The 23,236-nt window shown below is 46.2% G+C and overlaps 1 protein-coding gene across 1 annotated transcript in view; it reads left to right on the forward strand.

The window, feature by feature from the left end:
- eipr1 (EARP complex and GARP complex interacting protein 1) overlaps window positions 1–22,174 on the forward strand; it is a 59,292-nt gene extending 37,118 nt beyond the window's left edge. Inside the window, exons 7-9 of the mRNA XM_076107004.1 lie at window positions 11,108–11,275; window positions 14,178–14,345; window positions 21,632–22,174. Coding sequence (XP_075963119.1) covers window positions 11,108–11,275; window positions 14,178–14,345; window positions 21,632–21,806 — 511 coding nt within the window. The 3' untranslated portion in view covers window positions 21,807–22,174. The remainder of the gene's footprint in view (window positions 1–11,107; window positions 11,276–14,177; window positions 14,346–21,631) is intronic.
- Window positions 22,175–23,236: the final 1,062 nt, after the last annotated feature.

A 23,236-nucleotide genomic window follows, 5' to 3' on the forward strand; every position in this document is an offset into this window, starting at 1 on the left:
ACGGTTTTGAATCTCTGTGCATTCCCTCTTGTCTCTTTTATAACATGTTTTGTTTGCCTGCATGTGGTTGTCCATGACTCTAATGGAGTGTGCGCTTCTCCTCAGCACATGATAAAGTGCGACGTGGCGAAACACTAATGTTCCTGCTTGACACGGAGCATGTGTACTACCACACATTAACCTTGTAACTGCAGGTTATCAGCAACCTCTGGCTGTGTGTGTGCATTGTGTGTGTGTGTGCGTGTGTGTGCTCTGTTTGCTTTCCCTGCGTCTCTGAGGTGATGATGAGTGAGTGTGTACGTGCGGGATCTGCTTGGAGGAATGAGAATCGCGTCGTTATCCACCGCACTGATCACGGCGACGTGTCGAAGAGATCGAGAGAGAATATATTTACAAGATCACAGGCCCAGATAAGATAGTTGAATCATTGATATCACTCCCCATCAGCCACATAACTAATTATAGAGTTCCTGCACGCTCCATTTTGGCCGTTCTCCTCCCGCTGTGCTATTTTGAAAGATGCAACAGCACTGATTTGGCCGTGGGCACAAAGGGAAGGTGAATCCTTCTTTGAACGCAGGTGTACATCCAAGGTGGTTAAATAAATCCCTTGTAGTCTGACGAGTTCTGGTCAACATACTGTGGGAGGGCCTGCTCTCTCTGCAAGCCTGAGCATTCTGATCCAGTCCAGTGGTAGTTGCTACATTTAATAGCTTGCACTTGCGCATTCAGGTGAAAGTCACAAGTTAACACGGTCACTCGTTAAACTGAAACGGTCAAGATCCTGTCTGAATTCTGTAGAACTTGAGTCCGCTGTTGGCGTATCGATTCTGAACATGCAACGACCAGACATTTGGATTCTGCTAACAGTTTTAATTCACTGTTTAAAAGCTTGCTATCTCGTCTGGATGGCTGCGGCAGAATGCCACTTCGGTCGCCAACATGCGCACGCGTATTGATGATGATGTCAAATGTGAAAGGGTCTATTGGTCGATTTAATTGAAAAACCCATCAGCAGGTAAATCAATAATGAATTCAATCATGTGTTTACCTAAAAGACCTAAATGTAAAAAGCACATTTAAAAAACAAACATTCTAATAGCTTCAGGTGATAGTAAATAATAGGTCTATTGTTTCTATGTTGTTCTTTCTTGTCATTCATCCATTGAAGGGATTAACCGAATGAATCCCGGGGGCTTCTTGACTCCCTCAGTCCAAGATTTTCCCCAGAGACGGGCATCAACCGAGGTGTGTGTGTGTGTGTGTGTGTGTGTGTATGTGTGTGTGTTCATGCGTGCACATGCGTGCGCAAGTGTGAAGTGGTTGTGAGTGGAAGGCTTGCAAGTGTGAATGAGTGGTGAGTTACATTTCTGTGTGTGTGTGCGTGCACCCCTCTGTTTGAGTAAGCGACTCTCATGTGACAAGTGACCGCGTGCTCGCCCCTGTTTGCTCTGTGCTCTGTGTACCTTTCTGCTTTTGTGTGTGCGCGCATGTTATTGTGTGCTCATGCCTCCACATATATGTGGCCTGCTCGTGCATTTGTAAGTGTGGGTGCGCGTGTCTGTGTATGTGGGTGTATCCAGTTGGTGTGGCAGCTGTGTGATGGCAGCCTCTCCGCACGCTCCACTGCCTCCTCAGACGACCTCTGAGGTGTCCCCCCCCACACACACACACACAGAAAACCCACTCTTTTCTTCTCCTCCCCCCCTTTCGTTCCCGAGGCTCGTCACCCGGTCTGCCAGCCCAATCACGGCCGCCCTGCTCTGAAATAAGGACAGGGAGAACAGCCCAGCAGTAGCAGCCGCCTTTAGTTAGTCATCTAACACCCTGGAGAGGAGCACGGTGTCTTCAGCACCCCCGTCTCCCAGATACACAGTGCTTTAAAAAAAGAAAAAATTACAAAGATAACACTGCTTATGAAATATATATGGATCCTGTTCTAGTTTGTACTGATGTAATATGCAGCATTATGTAAATTATTCAAAACTCCGCTACAATATTGGGGACAGAAAGTGGTGTTTAATAGAAAAAATCCAGACACATTTTCACTTCTTCTCAGCTCGTCTTTGTCACTGTACCTTTGCCTTTACATTATTCAGAAATGTAATCCCTGCTGTACAGGGGCCGCTGTTGTGATTTTTAGGCAACGTCTTTTTCATGAATGCATGTTTTAAAAGGTCCTATTTCACTTATGCCACAGGGCGTCAGAAGCTGCTTGGCAGCATTTCTGAAGAACTTCATTTATGAGAAATACATGGAAAAAGTTGACATTTTTACAAGGAATATGGCGGCTGTCACAAATTTGAAAATATCACACAATATTGATTAAATATGCATCATATTCCCTTTACAGTGGATCGATGTGATTGAAGTGATGAAACCTCAGAGTTTCCAGTTGGGACAAATAATTGGGGTTGCATCTAGACAAAATACAAATTAGAGAAGTGCACTCAGGTTTGTCTGCCTCGACCACTGCTGTAATGTTTGATTGAAAGAATACAAACGACAGCCCCCCATCTAGACTGCAAGCGTATCAAACGCACTCTCATTGTATTCTATGCAGCTGTCCGTGCAGCTAAACTGCAGTTCACTGTGTAATGCTGCGTTCACACCAAGCGTTAATCTGATTCAACAACGGCAGGACGTCAGTGATGACAGGAGGAGGATCTCAACGCTGATAGACGCCGCGCCAATTCACGTCACTCCAGTCTCATCATGTCTGTGCATAGACTTTGTATGTAATCTACTCGTGCGAATAATTCGCGCCGCGTTTGGTGGGAACACAGCATAACGCCTTATGTTGACTGTTTAAAGCTTCATCTGAATAGAAACTGTCAGTCCTGCTGTGTGTTTAGTAGTCAGCTGCATTAGCCCCGTCAGCTGTTCGCTCTGTTAGCCAAGCACACCGCGACACTCTGCAGCCCGCCGGCTGCTAACAGCTAACTAGCTCTTCTCCTACCGACATGGGAAGACGTGCTCCGTCTTAGTCAGCGCTCGGTTCAGTGTGACATTTTCTAAACGATAGTTATACACACATACACATGCATACATAAACGCATGATGTCTTACTTTTGAGTGCAAATCAAGAGAGGAACAATTTGTAAACTTTAGCCGGAACTGAAGCAGTTGTTGATTACTTGAAGCCAGTGTGCGAAACACCCTGCCACTACATTAGTTAGCTTTCAAAATGTGTTTAAACATTTTTAATTTTAATGTAATCGTAAGTGACAAATAATGTCTTTGATTTTACAACCCCCCCCCCCCCCCCCAAAATGTTGCTATTGAGTCTTTCAGGGGGTCTCAAGTGTCAATCAAGAGGTCTTGGACCCCCGAGACCCCCCGTATTTTGCACACTGCTTGCTACCGGCTCGATAAGAGTAGTGTTGATTCAGCGGTCAATGACAGTATAAAACAGTCAAAAGAATATGTTTTTGGAAAGTGTGAATCATTTCAACCGCAAGAGGTCCTTTGAGCATACAGTCATAAATGAGCACAACAAATATTAGGCTGGTGGGCCCGGTAGTACACAAGATAAGCAGTGGATGGACAGAACAGAGATGCACCATGCACACACACATACACACACACACAAATACATAATGTCCTGGTGAAGAAAATTCATTCATGAACTATAAATGAATAAACACACACTTGCTCAATGCGCTCAGTGGCTTATGGTGGCTAATGTTAGCTAATGTCAGCAAAGATATAACTGCATAATAGATATCACGGGAACAGTTTGGTGACTTTATGAACTTTCTAAACTGTGCTACCACTCGGCGCTCTTTGATAAAGCCCATACATACTAAACCCAGATATACACATTGGACCCACAGAGGTCAAATGAGAGCATGCAGTGTGTTCTTATTAGACAAAGGTGCATAGGTGTTGCACATGGTAGTCTATAGGCACTGATAGAAAGTTAGCATCCTTACTATTTACATGATTTTTAAACGTGTACAGATTCTGTGGATGTTATGACTAAAGACTAGATTCATCTAAGTAGGCCAAGTCCAAATAGTCTTTTGACAGTGGGCCTATGCTGGTCTCCCACATGTCTAATGTCTACTCGCCATAAATGACACGGCTGGTATTAGAAGGCCTCTTCCTTAATGCAGGGTCTTCCCCTCTGAGCTCTTGTCCTGTCGTGGTGCAAAACATGTTAACAATTTCTTGGGAAAAGGAAAAAACAAAAAGTCCTTGTTAAAAAGTCTTTATAGAGTGCTGCAGAGATGAGGTATTTCTGTAGGCCAACCTGGAAGTTAGCAGCACACTGGTTCCCCTCGACAAAAAGCAAATGGGATTTTCCATTGGGTTTTGTATTGTTGCAGAAAATAATCTCTGTGGCAAACAAACGTTTATACTGTTACTATATTCTGTTCGGCGAGACAATCTTCACAACTTTTCAGATTTTTTTTAATCATGAATGCAATCACCAGAAGTAAAAAGCTAAGGTTAGGCTGTAAACGTACCACACCTCGTCGCACGAGCACGAGAACGAGAATACACAACGAGGTTGTAAAGGCGGACGAGTGGCCTTGATGACCTTTAGTGGTCTCATTAAGCCGCTTCGTAGCAACCGCCTTTTTTAAGACACGTAACAAGCTTCAAAATTCACAAGTGTGGTTAACTGACGTATTTTATGCCATAGAACAAACCGATAAAACCTCTTCAGCTTGTGTTAACCACAGACCTTATATCAGGCATCTGACCGAAAACCCATCTAAAAACCATTGACTTTGAGACGAGGGAAGCTCTTTTCCTGGTTCTGCAGCACTCTATTCCCTTTGATACCGTGGCAGACCCCCTGTCATTCAATAATAATCTTTAACTATGGAGTGGAGCCACATTGACAACAAAAAGGTTTTGTCTGCCGACAAGAAAGAGTCTGAAATTGGAAAATTGTTGAGGAACCATGCCGGTCAGATGCGATGATCGTAGCCTTCAAGACACGGAGTGTCAGTCATAGTTTATACGGTAAAATGCAAGCATGAGAACACCAATGCAGGTGTGCACAAGTAACAATTCTGTCAAACTGTCTTTGTAGAAAAATTATGAAAAAAACAGGGTTGTGTTAGTTTTAGGGAAACCAACTGTGTGTCATTCTTGGCACACTGGGATGCTTTGAGCCTTTGAATAATATTAGGCTTGCTAACAGGCATGGAGTTCTAGCCAGTGTGTGTGTGTGTGTGTGTGTGTGTGTGTGTGTGTGTGTGTGTGTGTGTGTGTGTGTGTGTGTGTGTGTGTGTGTGTGTGTGTGTGTGTGTGTGTGTGTGTGTGTGTGTGTGTGTGTGTGTGTGTGTGTGTGTGTGTGTGTGTGTGTGAGTGAGAGAAAAACATGCCTGTCATTGGACATGTCCTTCCACCGCGTCTCTCCCTGAATTCCCTCTTGGATCGACAGTTCCAACAGGGAAGGGGCAATACACACACACACACACAGAGCTGTGTAATAGCTGTCACGCTTGCGGCCATACCATGCACTGCAGGGTGCATACTGAAAAGCAGTGCAGTGCTGCAGTGAAGCATGGCCGCTCTACACGTCCCCCTGTGGTGTGTATTGGTGCGTATGTGAGCAAGAGGAAAGAGGGGGGGGGGGGGTGTCACAATGAGCCCACATGAAAAAAGAGAGGGAGAAAGCGTAAAAGAAGGTGGAATGATTGATAGTGGCGCTGTTGGCTCCTTCACAGTGCAGGTTGAAAGCCAGCTGTCTGCTGGTACAGACGAGTACTAGACAGCATCAAAACCCGTCACCCGGGCAGACGACAGAGGCTCCTGATCACACTGCACGCCTGCTGACCCAAAAAAACCAGCCCTTTACACTCCACCGGCTCAACAGATGTGGCGGTGCTTCGGCGTGCCATAATGATAGGTTTCCCAAGGTAAACCATTATTCAAAAAGCCCTTTCCATCATATTTTATTCACGTATTCAAATACGGCGCCATTATGCAAAAAGTGTTGCCCATTAGGAGTATCGTATATCACATTCCAACGCCAAGCCATTATGCAAAAGATGTCAGCTGTTTGTTTGAAAATTGCGGGGTTCCATATGCCGCTGTTGATTCGAGGGTGACCTTTTGAACCCGGCGACTGTCAGATCAATCCTCTGTGACCTTTTCACGTGCTCCCCAGTAGACACGAGCCAGACATGATACTGTGACTCTCATAATGGTGCATTCATGACCTTATGCAAACCTTGAAATGAGAGAATAAAAATGAGCAAAGAAATACCTTTTTAGATTTGTGATGCCGGCCCACCACTCCTCTTAGTTGCTGTTGCTGCGCCTGCCAAGCTCTCCGTTGTCGCCCGCCTCATATGCACTTTACAATGATGGTTTAATGGTGGCTGAAATTCTTATTGAAATGTTGGGTACTTGATTTCAGATGGAGGTAGACATAAGCAGGCTTCTCATTCCGTGAGTCCTCTATACCTTTTATTGTGCTAAAAAACACCTTGATCCGTATAGGATGCAATATTTTTTCCTACTATGGCAAATGCAAAGTCTGCCCTACTCTGATTGGCTTACCCTGATATTCTAACCCTTACCCTAACAGACCCAACCAACGAAGGCAGATAGTACTAGACAACAAATAACAAGAAAAGGTCACTTGGCTGGACTTCAACCTGTTGTGTGGTAGTTATATGAACTCCAGACATCAGCATACACGCAATTATGACAAGGGAGTGTTTTGATCTCTTAGTGGTGGTTAAGTCATGTGACCGTGGTGTAGTTTTACTTCTGGTAATTGCAATTGTGGTGTTTATTAGCATACAAATCATAAATGTTTGTTTGCCACAGAGTTTATTTTCTGCAATAATTCAAAACTAAATGGAGAAAGCCCATTGGCTTTTTGTTGGGGGGAAACAATGCAATGCTGACTTTCAGTTTGGCCTCCATAAATACGTCATCCCTACAGTTCTGAATTCATTCGTTAATTCCAACAAAATGAAGCGTAGGGGATGTAACGATCATTTTTGAAAGTTAATACCTAGTTATATTAGTTGTTCATCAACTTTTGTGAGCACTTCATGCTAACCATCAAGACCCATTTAAACTCATTTAGGCTGCTCTATGTAATGATCCCTTACTTTTGTACATGGGGAGACACTACCCCCCCTCTCTACTCTTACCTCCCCCATTCTCTCCCTCCCTCTTACCTTCCTCTCTTTCTCCCATCTTTCTTTCTCTGCCAGCTCCATCTCAAAGCCAGGCTTTAATTTTGATCGGCGATGAAATGATTGCTCTCCTCTTTCGATTTTTCTTTTCTCCCCCTCCCTCCCCTCAGCAGTTGTCATAGAAACGTGTGTGTGTGTGTGTGTGTGTGTGTGTGTGTGTGTGTGTGTGTGTGTGTGTGTGTGTGTGTGTGTGTGTGTGTGTGTGTGTGTGTGTGTGTGTGTGTGTGTGTGTGTGTGTGTGTGTGTGTGTGTGTGTGTGTGTGTGTGTGTGTGTGTGTGAGACTGTGAACGTCTGTGTTCCAGTCAATCCCCTCAGCAGAGAGATTTATCACCCGGGCTAAGCCAGGAGGGGTGTGCGCGAGATGGTCAAATGTGTGCTCATCTGTCTACCTTTGTAGCTTCCCTCTTACACACCTAAATCTCCCTCTGTATTTACACACATAAAAGTATTTTAGGCAGTGTGTTTTCCCAGTTTTATGTTTTTATCTGTGTGGGCCTAACAGTGTGTGTAATAGGTCCCCTGTCCCCTCATCAACCCCCACCCCCCCATCACACACGCTCACACACACTCAGCCTAGCCGGCTGGATGACTTGAGATTGAGTGTGTTTGGTGGCTTAGGCCGGCCACAACTCTAATCCTCTGCACTCGTACAAACACAAACACACACTCGCACACATCCGAAAAAGTCCCAGGTCCCTCCGCCACTAGCGGGGGGGGGGGGGGGGGGTTTATGCGTGAGTTTGTGTGCGTGCGTGGAGGGGGAGATTGCTCTGAGACACCATAGAGGGAACGAGCGAAACTAACCCAATTTCCTGCTCCATTTCCTTTTTCGCACGCCGGCCGCGTCCCATTCCACGGCGGGCCGGGTTGAACACCAGCCACCCTGCAGCCCAGGGTCACGCCTTTTACCTCGGAGTCACACACAGGAGAGGGAGGGAGCACTGTAAATAAATCATGCGCTCTGGCTCAAAATTACACATTCAATTTCTATGTTGAGTGACCTGTCTTCCTTAAAATCAGGTTCCATAAATGTCATGAATAAATAAGTATTCCAGAAAGCAAGTGTTCAAAGCTTAGGAAGAAGAAACTGAATATAAATTGTCAGCTTAATATAAGTTGGGAAATATGGATAACATTTTTTATATTGATATCAATTGAGAAATTGAGTGGTCGTCATGAATGACACGACCCGTAAATCATCTTTGTCCCAACACAGCATGAATGAATGAATAACGTCACTAACATTGTTTTTCTTCCGCTGATATAGTATGCCTCAGCGACGAAGATCATCGGTGGCATCTGAAAATGAACTTGCTAGCATTACCTGAATGTTTTGCATGTCACTAATTTAAAAAGTAGCAGTGAGGAGAGATAAAAAGAGAAGAGCGGCTATGGGATGATCTGGAACTAGTGCGCATGTTCAGTGGGCCACATAGCAGGAGAGGCTTTCTCATTACACTGCATAGGTGCCAGCTTGGGGTCCAATATCCAGTCGTCATTATACTGTACATCCATGATTTTAGTAGCCATGTTCTTTGTTTATAATCATAATGATCAGCCTGAAACTGACTGAATTTGTGACTTTCTTGCTAGAATTAGACACTTTTTAGAGCTAGTGCTACAAGCTAGCTTCATTGGAAAATAGTTGGCTGGATTTCTTTGGGTTGGATCATTTAAATCTATCTTACTTTTGGATGTTTCTCAACATTACCAACCCAAGCTTTAATGTAGCTAAGATTAACTTGCATTTGGAAACCCTGCCTGATGTAGTTCTGGAACCACTCCGCAAAAAACACACGTGAACTCTGAAAAATAAACCTTGATAGAAAACGGTCCGACATCAATCGAACAATGACTTTGGAAAGCTTATTTTGAAATCACAGAGCAATGATCCTGTTCCCTCAGACAACACCACCCTTTATGCTGATGAGAATGCACTGAATATATTGGTAAATAGTATGGGAATGGGACACAGCTCATAATGGCAAATCTGGACATATCCAGACATGTCGAACAAAAGCCTTATAACCAGGAATCACAGTGCTTATAGGTGGTAATAGGTGCAAACCTGATGCAGGTTTATGCACACTCATTTGTGCCGGATAAGTAATTTAGAACATGTACGCTCAATCTATGCTCCACCAAAAAAAAGGGTGTTTTCAGTGGAAGCTAGTGGAAGTTATTTGACATTGTCAAGTTCCATATGCCAACACCAACGTCACGGTCCAGTGGCAGTGACGGCACAAACACACACACACACACACACACACACACACACACACACACACACACACACACACACACACACACACACACACACACACAGTCCCTGAGTTGTCTTGACCTAATTGAAGCCCAGCGGTCTGCCTGAGGTCATTCTCTTATACCTCCTTTATTTTAATGAGATTTTTAATTAGCATGTTAATTGCCTAACGTGATCAGCGGGGGTGACTAGCTAGCTGGCTAGCTGCTGTTGGCATCCAGCTGGGCCATAACACTGAGGCTTTCCACTCTGCTGAGCAGCACCATGCCAGGCCGAGCTTTGCTAGGCTAGCCTGGAGAGGAAACGGTGGTGTGGAAAAACAAGTGCTGATTTTCTGCAGTCTCGTGTTGCATTTATGGCGGAGGCAAAGCTCTAGATCTAATTAATTGGCAGTTTATTCAAATGAGTTTCAATTCTCTGACACCCAGTTGATTTGCTGCATCCTTCTTATATTTAGGAAACAGTAGCAAGAGGCTACAAAGACAGCTTACTTCTATTTGCTATGGAACCATTTATATAGACCTGTACGGTTTGTTGCATTATTACACGCATATAAAAGGACTGCTTCTGCAGAAATCTGTCTTTTTCTCTGCTGTCTTACAACCCTGAAGATATGTTGTCATACTGTATAAGACAAATCCAGGTTGAGGGCGGTTAAGTAAGTAAACAAGCCACCATTACTGTGATGAATATTACTTCTAAACAGCTTTTAAGAAACTGTTAATTAACAACAATAAACTTCAGCTATGAAAAAAAAGTAAAATTCACAAGGCTCTACGACATGGAATCATTTTCATTTAATTAAATTATGTTTGGTATCTGATCAATGCAAGAAATCAGGGAAACTACGTTCAGTTCAACTTCAACAATTGCCGGCGGCGCTAGAGCACAAACCAACTGGCATATTGGTCGATACAGTTATTTACTCATCCAACATTACATCCACTCTCGTTTTAGCTCTGTTTTGGTCTGTGACCTTTACTTAAGAAGTTATAAATAGAACTTGTTGAAGTGACCCGTACCATAGCTGAATTTGGCTCTTGAAACCATGGCAATGACATAAAGAATTGGTTGGAAGGTCAGAGAGAGAAGCAAATAAAAGAGGAAGCAATAGTCTTTTTTAGGTGTATATTTAAGGAGAGAATATAAGGAGAGCCGAGGAAAATGTATGGAACATGAAAGGTGGAGGAGGTGGCCAGATAGATGGAAAGTGATTGTCTCTCTTCCTCCTCATGTCATTCTGTTAACTTCACTCTAGCAGGAACTCAAGGCTGCGCGGTTATGAGGCTAGCGTTTATAATTTACCACCGCTGGTGTCGGCTTCTTTATTGAGCCTGGCCTTCACTGACAGACACAGACACAGAGGAGCTTTTGATTTAGCCTGGGAATGTTCTGGCGTGTGTGGACCCTGTGAATCATCCTCTCCCTCTCTGTCTCTCTCTCTCTCTCATATCTCCTTTTGTTGTTTTGTCACATCCTCTTCTCTCTCTTTCTCTCTCTCCGTCTCCCTTTCTTCCATACCTCTCTCTTATTATTTCTCTCCCCGGCTGCTTCCTTTCCTTCCATCCTAATTCTTTCATCTGTCTTCCCCTCCATGCCTCCTGTCATCTCCGTTCTTTCTAATCACCTCTCTCTTCTCCTCCCTCCCTCCCCTCTCTCCCTCTCCAGTCAGATCTACTGTATAGAGAATGCCCATGGCCAGCTGGTGCGTGACCTGGACTTCAACCCCAACCGCCAGTACTACCTGTCCAGCTGCGGAGACGACTGCAAGGTCAAGTTCTGGGACGTCCGCAACGTCCAGGAGCCCATCAAGACCCTGGAGGAGCACTCGCACTGGTGGGTGGATCGGCGGGGGTTTACAGAGAGGTTCAGTTTCGGGGGTGGGTAGTGGAGTGGGTACTGTCCTCGAACCAGAGCCCCCGAGTTCAAGTTCCACTGTCGGCACGTATCCGTCCTTCTCAAGTGTCACACTAACCTGCTGTCATCCTCCCATGTTTGGGTGGGAATGAATGGAGTATGACATTGTTGAACTAGAGGCAGTTAGTCTTTGGATTGTAGTATAAGTTTTTAAGAGGCCAATAATCAATATTGGCCTCAATATGAGCTCAATATGAGCTTTGTTAATTTAAGGTATTTTCCTTTGGGATATAATGCAGAGGAGAGATGATTGCTACACTGAGGGTTATTATAGACCTCATCGTGTCATTCCTGAACATGCATGTACTTTGGTCTGACGTCAATCAGAAATGTAATGCCTTAGGAAAGCTTAGAAATTGAATATTTACTATTATCAGAAAGGTTTTGCAGGAAATTTAACATATCTTTTTTTGGAGCACTGCTCCTTTAATGCATCCAAAAATGAACGCTGTATCTGACTTATATCTCTCCAGCTCACCACACACAGTGCGGTTCGCTCCATTTGCTGTGCATCAAACCTTTCAGCAATTTTTAATGACACTTGTCAATATGGTGAATATTATGGAAAGCCCATGCAGGAGAATTGGGACTATCAGCTGGTGAAATAATTCACCCTGGATGGCCATTATAATGAAAGTTTATGCTGATGTACCTCATAGTCCGAGGCGACTGCCAGATTTACAAAAAAATAAAAAAATCCATTCACCTCCATTTCTTGGTAGAGAGAGAGGAGACAGACATTTTAGAGTTGGATACCTCAAAATCTGGACAAATGGAACTTAAACTACGTGCATGGCTACATACACCTAGTTTAACAGATGAACATGTTGTTTCTTTAAAGAGATACCCCATCTTTTTATATTTTCAAATAGTGCATCACATTCCAACATTTCCCCACAGCTCACTGAACTTGTGTTGGGGACGTAACATTTTATCTTCGATTGTATATTACATGGTCAGAATTCACGAGGAATAGATGAAAAAGCATTTATCATTACCTCAGATTTGACTTGAATGTGGGGGAGAAAGTATGTGTCGAATATAATTATACTGTACCTGTGTAAGGGGTTAAAAAAGCCTGTCACACAGCATGGAGTGTAATTCAGGCACATTCAGTAAAACCCAGTAACAATAATGATAAACATGGTGATAACTGCTTTGCTTCACTGTTGATTGGTTTCTGGTTTTATTAATGGCTTTATCTCCTAACTAATGAAATGCCCTAACTACTGCTGGTGCAATAAAAGGTAGTAATACACTAATTACTAATTAAATAGGCCGCTACTCATTTTGTCAGTGAGGGTTGAGTCAGTGTGGGTCGAAGGCAGCCCAGTCCTGCACTAGCTCAGCTTCTGTGAGGCTTCGGGCGGTGCTAAGAGCTGAACATAGTGTGCTGTAGGTGTGTGTGTGTGTGTGTGTGTGTGTGTGTGCGTGTGTGCGTGCGCATGGGAGACACTCTCTCTCCTGTGTGAGCTGAATAGATGATCAGTGTGTCTGCGAGCCAAACTGGGCTACTGCTGCAGCACACCAATAAATAAAGATAAAGGCACACACACACACACACACGAGTGCAGGCGTTATCTCCAAAAGAAAGATAGACTTAGTGAACATATCCATAACTGTAGATAGCTGCAGATGGGATCTCTTCAGATAGGAGGTGTGTGTGTGTGTGTGTGTGTGTGCGCGTGTGTGTGTGTAGGTGTGTGTGTGTGTATGCCATCTAATCTGTGTTTTTTTGCAAGGACTCTCTTTTTATCTCTGTGTGGCTACATGCATTTGAGTGTGTTCAATCATTTCTATAATGCATATGTCTGCGTATATTCGTCCTGTGTACACTTCTCTTTAGTGTGATTCATATATATGTGTGTGTGTGTGTGTGTGGGTGTGTTGGGGCGCTCATTTTTTTTTCCAGAGCGCAGGCAGGATATGGCCTCAGGGCTGCTGGGAGTATTAGGGACTATTTTTTAGCAGGGAAGCGGATTAGGGGAGCACGGGGAACGGCGTGGCCGAGGCTGATTTCCTGTCAACAGTCTCCGTTATCCCTCAATCCCTCCCCGTGAGGGAAACTGGTACCGCACTCTGAGCTGTGCCCCTGGCTCACAGAGAGAGAGAGAGAGAGAGACAAACGCAAAGAGAGAGACAGAGAGGATGAAAAAGAGCAAGAGAGGGAGACACGTTGACAATCAGAGATATAGAAAGAGGGGGACACAGATGGAAAGAGGAAGGTGTGGAGGATTGAAAAAGTGGATCAGAGCAACAAATAAAACCCGGATGAGGGAGTTTATGATGATGATCATCAGCTCGTGAACTGAGCCCAAACATAGACTGAAAAGTACCAAATCCTCAATTGTTGGCATCCGAGTCTACACCCAGAGAGGCATAATTTGTGTGAATCCCACTGTGAGAACGCTGCATTTTCTGCATCATTTGCGTGGGCACGAGTGTGTGAAAGAGAGATAGAGATGGACAGTTTCTCTGCACAACTGTGTGTGTGTGTGTGTGTGTGTGTGTGTGTGTGTGTGTGTGTGTGTGTGTGTGTGTGTGTGTGTGTGTGTGTGTGTGTGTGTGTGTGTGTGTGTGTGTGTGTGTGTGTGTGTGTGTGTGTGTGTGTGTGTGTGTGTGTGTGTGTGTCAGCATGTGTGGTCTTCCCGTAGATGTGGTTTTACTCGCTATAGTTTTGTTCAGAACAAAAGATCCACACACAGCTCTTAAATACACCCATGCATGAATTGAATGTACTGTACCCCCCCCCCCCCCCCCCCCACACCGCTGCACTGTTTAAATGTTGACTGGTGCGTCTTTTGTTTTTTTCCCGTCCCAGGGTGTGGAGCGTCCGCTACAACCACAGCCACGACCAGCTGGTGTTGACGGCCAGCAGTGACAGCCGCCTCATCCTCTCCAATATGGTGTCCATCTCCTCGGAGCCATTCGGGCACTTGGTGGACGACGAGGAGCTCAGCGAGGGGGAGGACAACCACCAGGAGGACAAGTAAGGGAGCAACTCGGGCTAGTTAGAGAAGGAAATGCTTCCACTCATCTAATAGTCGACATTAATTGCGGTTCATTACAGCTCCGATTTCATGTATTTTTTCTACCAGTTATGGTTTTCCAGGCTGTAAAAACGGAGTAATAATTAGTATTTTAGGGTTTGTCGCCAGTATCACTTGACTGTTATGTGAACCTTGAGGAGGTCACAGGTAAGTGTCTCAGGTTGGGTGAAAACTGAAAAGAACAAACAACATGTAATGTCATGGTATGGACTCTTCGAGGAGATATTCCCTCGCTTGGTGTTTTCATGATGGTCTTGGCAAAGCCTCAACACGTTGCTTCAAAAATTCCCCATAGGTGTCGAACTGGGTTGAGATTTGGTGTTAACAGAGGCCACACAAAACGACCCCAATGAAAAGCAGCCCACGGACTTCAGTCACCTCGCCCGGACCAGGGAAACCGGGGCACCCTCCCGGAGCCAGACCCAGGAGGGGAGCTCGTCGGCGAGCGTCTGGTGGCCGGGCCTTCGTCCATGGGGCCCGGTCGGGCTCAGCCCGAATAAACAGCATGGAGCAGCCACCCTGTGGACCCACCACCCGCAGGGATAAGCATCGGGGTCGGGTGCAATGCAGACCGGGCGGCGGGTCAGGCGGGAGGCCTGGGCGAGCCGATCGCCGGCAGCATAGACTAGCTCTGGGGACGTGGAACGTCACCTCGCTAGCGGGGAAAGAGCCAGAGCTGGTGCAGGAGGTGGAGCGATACCAGCTAGATATAGTTGGACTCACCTCCACACACAGCGCTGGCTCTGGAACCAAGCTCCTGGAGAGGGGTTGGACTTTGTCCTTTTCCGGAGTTGCCCAGGGTGAGAGGCGCCGGGCGGGAGTGGGGATACTCACGAGCCCCCGGCTCAGGAACGGCTTGCCCGATCTGAACCCGAATGGTGTTTTGTTGTTGGACTTCTGTGCGTGCCATGGTTTGGCCATAACGAACACCATGTTCGAACATAAGGTGGCTCATAAGTGTACCTGGTACCAGAACACCTTAGGCCGGAGATCAATGATCGACTTTGTAATCGTATCATTTGATTTGCGGCCGTATGTCTTGGACACTCGGGTGAAGAGAGGAGCAGAGCTGTCAACTGATCACCACCTGGTGGTGAGTTGGATCAGATGGCAGGGGAACCGGTTGGAAAGACCCGGCAAGCCCAAACGTGTAGTGAGGGTGAACTGGGAACATCTGGCGGAAGACCCTGTCCGGGAGGTCTTTAACTCCCACCTCCGGAAGAACTTCTCACACATCCCGAGGGAGGTTGGGGACACGGAATCCGAATGGACCATGTTCAAAGCCTCTATTGTGGACGCGGCCGCTAGGAGCTGTGGCCAGAAGGTCATCGGTGCCTGTCGTGGCAGCAACCCGAGAACCCGGTGGTGGACACCGGAGGTGAGGGAAGCCGTCAAGCTGAAGAAGGAGACCTTCAAGGCCTGGTTGGCCCAGGGGTCTCCCGAAGCAGCTGACAGGTACCGGCAGGCCAGAAGGGCTGCAGCTGCGGTGGTCGCGAATGCTAAAACTCGGGCATGGGAGGAGTTCGGGGAGGCCATGGAGAAGGACTTTCGGTTGGCCTCAAGGAGGTTCTGGCAAACCATCCGACGGCTCAGGAAGGGAAAGCAGGGCTTACCCCAGGCTGTTCTCAACAGGGGGGGGGGGGGGGACTGCTGACCCGGACAGGGGACATCGTCGAGCGGTGGAAAGAGCACTTTGAGGAACTCCTAAACCCGACCAACATGTCCTCTGCAGAGGAGGCAGCGCCTGAAGATCTAGGGGGAGGCTCACCCATATCCCTGGCAGAGGCCGCTGAGGTAGTCAAAAAGCTCCTCGGTGGCAAGGCGCCAGGGGTGGATGAGATCCGCCCTGAGATGCTGAAAGCGCTGGACATAGTTGGGCTGTCCTGGCTGACACGCCTCTTCAATGTCGCATGGGGGTCGGGATCAGTGCCCATGGACTGGCAGACCGGGGTGGTGGTTCCCATTTTCAAAAAGGGGGACCGGAGAGTGTGCTCGAACTACCGGGGTATCACACTACTCAGCCTCCTGGGGAAGGCTTATGCCAGGGTGCTGGAAAGGAGGCTCCGACCGTTTGTCGAACCTCAGATTCAAGAGGAGCAATGCGGATTCCGTCCCGGCCGTGGAACAGTGGACCAGCTCTTTACCCTCGCAAGACTACTGGAGGGGTTCTGGGAGTTTGCCCAACCAGTCTACATGTGTTTTGTGGACTTGGAGAAGGCCTTCGACCGGGTCCCTCGGGGGTTCTTGTGGGGGGTGCTGCGGGAGTATGGGGTGCCGGACCCATTACAATGGGCGATCCGGTCTCTGTACGACTGCAGTAGGAGCTGTGTCCGCATTCTCGGCAATAAGTCAGACACGTTCCCGGTGGGTGTTGGCCTCCGCCAGGGCTGCCCTTTGTCTCCGGTCCTGTTCGTGACTTTCATGGACAGGATATCTAGGCGCAGCCGGGGGGAGGAGAACGTCAGGTTCGGGGGTCTCGGGATCGCCTCTCTGCTGTTTGCAGATGATGTGGTCCTGTTAGCCTCCTCGGATCGTGACCTCCAGCATTCACTGGGGCGGTTTGCAGCCGAGTGTGAAGCGGCGGGGATGAGAGTTAGCACCTCCAAATCTGAGGCCATGGTGCTCTGCCGGAAACCGGTGGATTGCTCCCTCCAGGTGGGGACGGAGTGCCTACCTCAAGCGAAGGAGTTCAAGTATCTCGGGGTCTTGTTCACGAGTGAGGGTAAGATGGAGCGGGAGATCGACAGACGGATCGGTGCGGCTGCAGCAGTAAAGCAGGCGCTGCACCGGACCTTCTTGGTGAAGAGGGAGCTGAGCCGGAAGGCAAAGCTCTCAATTTACCACTCGGTCTACGTTCCTACCCTCACCTATGGTCACGAACTCTGGGTCGTGACCGAAAGGACAAGGTCGCGGCTACAAGCGGCCGAAATGAGCTTCCTCCGTAGGGTGGCCGGGCTCAGCCTTAGAGATAGGGTAAGGAGCTCGGTCATCAGGAGGGAGCTTGGAGTCGAGCCGCTACTCCTTCGCGTCGAAAGGAGTCAGCTGAGGTGGTTCGGGCATCTAATTAGGATGCCTCCTGGACGCCTCCCACTGGAGGTTTTCCAGGCACGTCCAACTGGGAAGAGACCCCGGGGAAGACCCAGAACACGCTGGAGGGATTACATCTCCCAGCTGGCCTGGGAACGCCTCGGGATCCCCCAGAATGAGCTGGAACATGTTGCCGGTGAGAGGGAAGTCTGGGTCAGCCTGCTTGGCCTGTTGCCACCGCGACGCGACCCCGGATAAGCGGAGGAAAATGGATGGATGGAGAGGCCACACGTACTAAACAGGAAGTGGCTGACTGATATCTGAGGGTCCGGTCTGAGTTCGCTGTATCAGATTACACTGCTAAATTGCCACACCACATCTTAAGTCAATGTTACATTCATATTTCAACTGTTTTATATCAAAAGAAAGCAACTTTAGCACTACTTATATAAAGATACCTTCAGTTTATTAGGTACACTTAGCGAAAGCTAATGCAGTCAAATGCAACAGTCCTGTATTAAATCCTACCTTGATTAAGGTTTAAAGAGGATTAAAGGACCGGTGTGTGGGATTTAGGGGAGTCTATTGGCAGAAATGGAATATAATATTCACAACTATGTTTTTATTTGTGTATAATCACCTGAAACTAAGAATCGTATTTTCGTTAGCTTACAATGAGTCCTTCATATCTACATAGGGAGCAGGTCCTCTTCATAGAGTCCTCCATGTTGCACCGCACCCTGGCTCTAGAGAGACTTTTATGTGTTTCATCTTCTACACTTGGAAAGGGAGGTGCTTGTGGGCTTGTTCAGTTAGTTGTCTGAATGTGCAGCCTCACAGCTCGATGCCACTGAAGCCTGCACACTGTTTCTTTAACTCAACTTCAGTCATTTTTGGAGGTTTTAGTTTGCGGTGCTGCCGAATGATATTGTGTTGAAGTGATATAATCATTGACTCATTGTAAATGGGCTGAACAAAATATTAATAACACGTCTCAGTATAATGCAATACACCACCTCTCTTTAAGGTGCAACGTGTAGTATCCAGCCTCATGCTCCTAACAAATAGGGGTCAATATTTCATCTCTACCACTGGGTCCAGACAATCTCAATTTACAGTCCCCGGATATAAAAATAAAGAAAAGACAACAAACAGCAGGGCAAGAATACGCAACGTTTGGCCAAAGTGCTGTAACTCTTAGAGCCGGTCAAACAAAACACTATTTTATCATCTTCAGTTGTCTACACTTTGATATTTTAGGATTTCATTAAATCTCAAGTGGCAGAAACAAGAACACTATTCATATTTTTATTTTCCGCCGTAGCGACATAAATTCAGCCAGGGTAAACCCCAGGGGCAACTGTGTGACCAGGCTCATTTCAGGAGATTCGAAGATTCAGCAGATCTTACACGTTGAGCCTTTAAACAGTTTGAACAACAAAAAAGATCATTATCACCTTCATGAAGGTGTGATTTATCGCAGGACAGTTGTATTAGACTGAATTAATTTAATGCTAGAGGTACCTAAAAAAACAACCGTCACTATTTATCACTATTTAAGCCGGCTACAAATGTTACCCTATTTGATACGTTCCATTAGCAGGTGAACTGTCCAATGACATAATCCTTAAGAACTCAGCCCAGCATTATAGCATCAGTCAAGTGCTCTCACACTTTCTTTTTCTTCCCCAATGATTCTATACGAGCGGAGCACTTAAGACTGTTTTTATTTCAGGCCGCAGCCCGGGGGGAGCACCTACTGTCTGTGAGAAACAGTTAATGTGTAAAATAAATCCAAATATGTATGTCACTGTCTTCCCTCGGGACTACTTAAAGCAGTGGGGTTCGGGAGAAATTTGGGATGGCAATAATGCTAGATGATAATTCTAAAGGTTTTATTTATTGTCACATTGTTGGAGCAGTGGGAGAAGTGTCTCGGCACCGGGGAGGTTGTTTGTGTGCTGAAGACGGGGAGAGATGAAAACAAAGTAAATGCTCTTCAGTCTTCAGCAGGTACCTGTGTGTGTGTGTGTGTGTGTGTGTGTGTGTGTGTGTGTGTCATTTTTAAGAACGGGTTTCTGCAAATATGTTCTAAGAAATTAAATAAATGACCTGTTTATTGGACCTCGAGGATACACAGGATGAGTTTTTAAGAAGAAATGTGAGTCTGAACATCATACAAAAAATGCAAAATATTCGATAGAAAATAGTTTGCTCCCAGTTCAAATTTGCTAGAAGAACTTTTCACACATTTTCACTCGCGGTGTCACAATTCTCCAAAACCACAATTTGATTTGACTTTCGATTTCGAAGTTCACGGTCGAATTTCCGATTTAAACATTTTTTTCAGCACATGACTATGCCGGTGTTAGACTATTGAGTCTTGATTCATAAAGATTAACAGATCATAGATCATTAGTTTTATGCCCTCATGACTGTCTTCATTTTCAAATTCATCTTTCAGAAGATAGGGCCACATGGTAGTAAGTGTGATGCAGTGGCAGGCCGTGCATTTTATACCTGGGCCTTCACTGCTGTCCTGCAGCTAAAATAACACCTTATAACCACATTGTGGCGCCACAGCTATTATTCATTTTTAAGGCTGTAACTATGTACATCTTCGTATCAAACCGTTCGGTACAAGTTGTCTGAATAACGCTAGAGCATTTAGAAAATGCAAAAGCCTAAATTCAGGAAAATATAATGTTCTCAGCTGGTCTGGCTGTGGGATCCGCTGTTATTCCTTAATGACAAGCAGCGACCCAAAGAGATTATCATAGGATTTTACTTTCACAACTTGAACGTTGACGTACTGCTCTGCAATGTCTTTCCTCGTCTCAGCACCCTCTCTCATGGTGCAGCTCACTCAGTCAGAATGCATTTTGATTGGCTGAGCTGCATCACGTGATGTGATTCACTACCCATCAGCCTCTGCTGGCTGTTAAATTTCGTTTCACGATAGTCACGTGCTCGCCCACTGACCAATCACAGCACACTCTGCACCTCGCGGAAAAGCTACACATGGACACTGAGCGGCATGTAATGCTGACGTCATTATAGGCCGGCGCGCAGGCTCTGATACGTCAAAGAATACGCCCAACATGTCAAACTAAAGATCTGATTGGTTGAAGAATGACAATCAACAATATCGTCCCCATTTACTTTAATCTGCACTGGATGCACTTGTGAGTCTGCAGGCCTCTGCCTCTGTTCTTACCTAGAGACACAGAGGTGAAATCTGATTGGATGAAAGCTCTACTTAAAACAAGCTGCACTGGAAGCAGAGCAACTGAGGAAGACAGTAGCTGTGCAATGAGAAAATAAGATAATGGGAAACATATATTTATAAATTATAATACATATAGTGTATTTAAGAAAAATTATTAAATTATAAAATAGCTATAACTTTGTGATTCTGTTTAGGCCAGCAGAGAAGGCCTTGCAGGCTGGGATCTAGTGGCTTTCTACACTGGATCCCAGTCTGTCTACTCGTCCTGCCATATTTGTACTGTTGCCAGAGGTTGCATATGATTGGCTACCCGCTTGTGTAGCCAACAAACTGTAGTTTTTTCTTTCAACGACGCATTAGTCGGGAAGGACAATGTTGCCACACCAGTCACTTCAGGGAAACAGGAGGATTTTATAGTTCTGTTGTTTCTCCGACTCCGGCAGTGGTAATGGCGTCTCAAAACAGTACATCTGCAGGTCCCTTGAGCTCGGCTTAGCAGGTAGTTGAACAGCGTCTGGGGTTACCGTTGGCTCCCAGCGAGTGTGTGTATTTATTATATCTTCTTCCTGATGGTCATGTGTATTTGTGCAGGTCATGTAGGGGCATCAAGGTTCAATTTAGACTGTTTCATAACCAGATAAACGTTCCTCACAGTAACTTCAACTTTAACAGTAGCCAATTGTATGGAGGACCTGAAGTATCTTCAGGTCCTCCATACAGTGGTGAAGAGCTGCATGGAGTCTACAACATGTGATGCATTTCCTCTTTCAGTTTCCACAGCTCATCTCTATGCGGTGTGTGTGTGTGTGTGTGTGTGTGTGTGTGTGTGTGTGTGTGTGTGTGTGTGTGTGTGTGTGTGTGTGTGTGTGTGTGTGTGTGTGTGTGTGTGTGTGTGTGTGTGTGTGTGTGTGTGTGTGTGTGTGTGTGTGTGTGTGTGTGTGTGTGTGTGTGTGTGTGTGTGTGATTCAGGGGTAAGGAGCCCCTACAGGACAGCGTGGTGTCTACCTATGAGGAACACGAGGACAGTGTGTATGCGGCGGAGTGGTCGTCGGCCGACCCCTGGCTCTTCGCCTCGCTCAGCTACGACGGACGTCTCGTCATCAACAGGGTCCCCCGAGCCCTCAAGTACCGCATCCTGCTCTGAGAGGCTGGGGAAGGACAGGTGATCAGAGTGTGTGTGCGCAGTAAGCAGTAAGCAAGTGAGTGAAGACGAAGTAACCCAGCTGTAAACATCCTTTGCAACAAAAAGTCCAACATTCCTTTATAACGTGACACAGTCAGTGTGCTGTGCAAGACGCTGCAATGCTGCAGCGTGTGATGTAAATCTACTGAAGCTCATATGTTTGACTGACCACTGGAAACAATAAAAGGGTTTTGGCGCTTAAATGACTGCTGAAACATTCGTCATGGTGTGCTGTCGTGGAACACATAAATGAGTAAAATCATTTTCTTCATCCAAAAAACTCTACTGTGTCATGTCATCTTGTGCATAAATATGTTATTTCCCAACGATATTTTGTCTGAATCTATTTGTTCTTATTTATGTTGTGTTTGTCGTTACCTGTATGACATCCTTGAATCTGACAATTATTTTTTTTAATGTTTATCAATGAATACATCCTTCAACTTGCAAGATTTTTGGGCCACTTGGGGTCAGCAGAACAAGCTGTGAAAACAATACTGACATATTATGAGTTGACATGGCAAACAGTTGCATATTTGCACATCCAGCAGACACAGAGCAACGTGGTCGTTCATTTGCAGTCGTGTTTCTTGTCACCTGAGTCTTAACATTCGCTCTCCTTTCTAATCTGTTTTTGGTCTCAACCAACTCCTGAGAGAAATGAGCAGCAGCTGCTACATAGCTGCTGCTGTTTAGCAGCCGACGCTCCACCGTGTCCAGACCGAATGGCAGCAGTGTGTTTGCAAGCTGCAAAAGACCTCTATTTGTTGACCAGACACAATACCAAATGAACTTTGTCTACCTTCACCATCTCATTCTCTTCTTCCTTGTCCTCCTCTCTGCGTCACTTGCTCCCCCCTCCCACTCCATACAGTGTGTGCTGAGGCTGGTCGATAGTGACAGTCCGAGCCTCTGTTATGGCAGACACCATTGACGGGCCTTTTAATTGCAGCTTGACTCTATGCATCTCACACACACGCACACGCACACACTAGTGCCAAGGGAGTGGTACGGGTTCTTCATTAGCTATGCCAGTTGGAGCAGGCAGCGCCGTGGCAGAATACAGAGTATATTCGGCTGTCTAATCAAAGAAGCTGCTCTCACACCCACACACACACACACACACACACACACACACATACACACACACACACACACACACACACAGGCCTTGTTACCCTGCAGTCAATTATTGAGAGGAGGGATCAGGGTGTAGATGCAGAGGGATGGTGAGCGCTGAAAAGGTAATCGCTCAATATCGGCCATCTGGAAACTTGAGATGCTCGTGCACAGACGAGACCCTCGCAGCACTCGTTGTCACGTCTCTGCCGTCTTCTGGGTGCCAAGTGTATGAAGAGATGGGAGGGTGACATGCATGCGAGGTGTTCTGC

This window comes from Anarhichas minor, unplaced genomic scaffold (genome assembly GCF_050575085.1).
Source record: "Anarhichas minor isolate MPS153535 unplaced genomic scaffold, ASM5057508v1 ptg000037l, whole genome shotgun sequence".
Classification (NCBI taxonomy): Eukaryota; Metazoa; Chordata; class Actinopteri; order Perciformes; family Anarhichadidae; genus Anarhichas; species Anarhichas minor.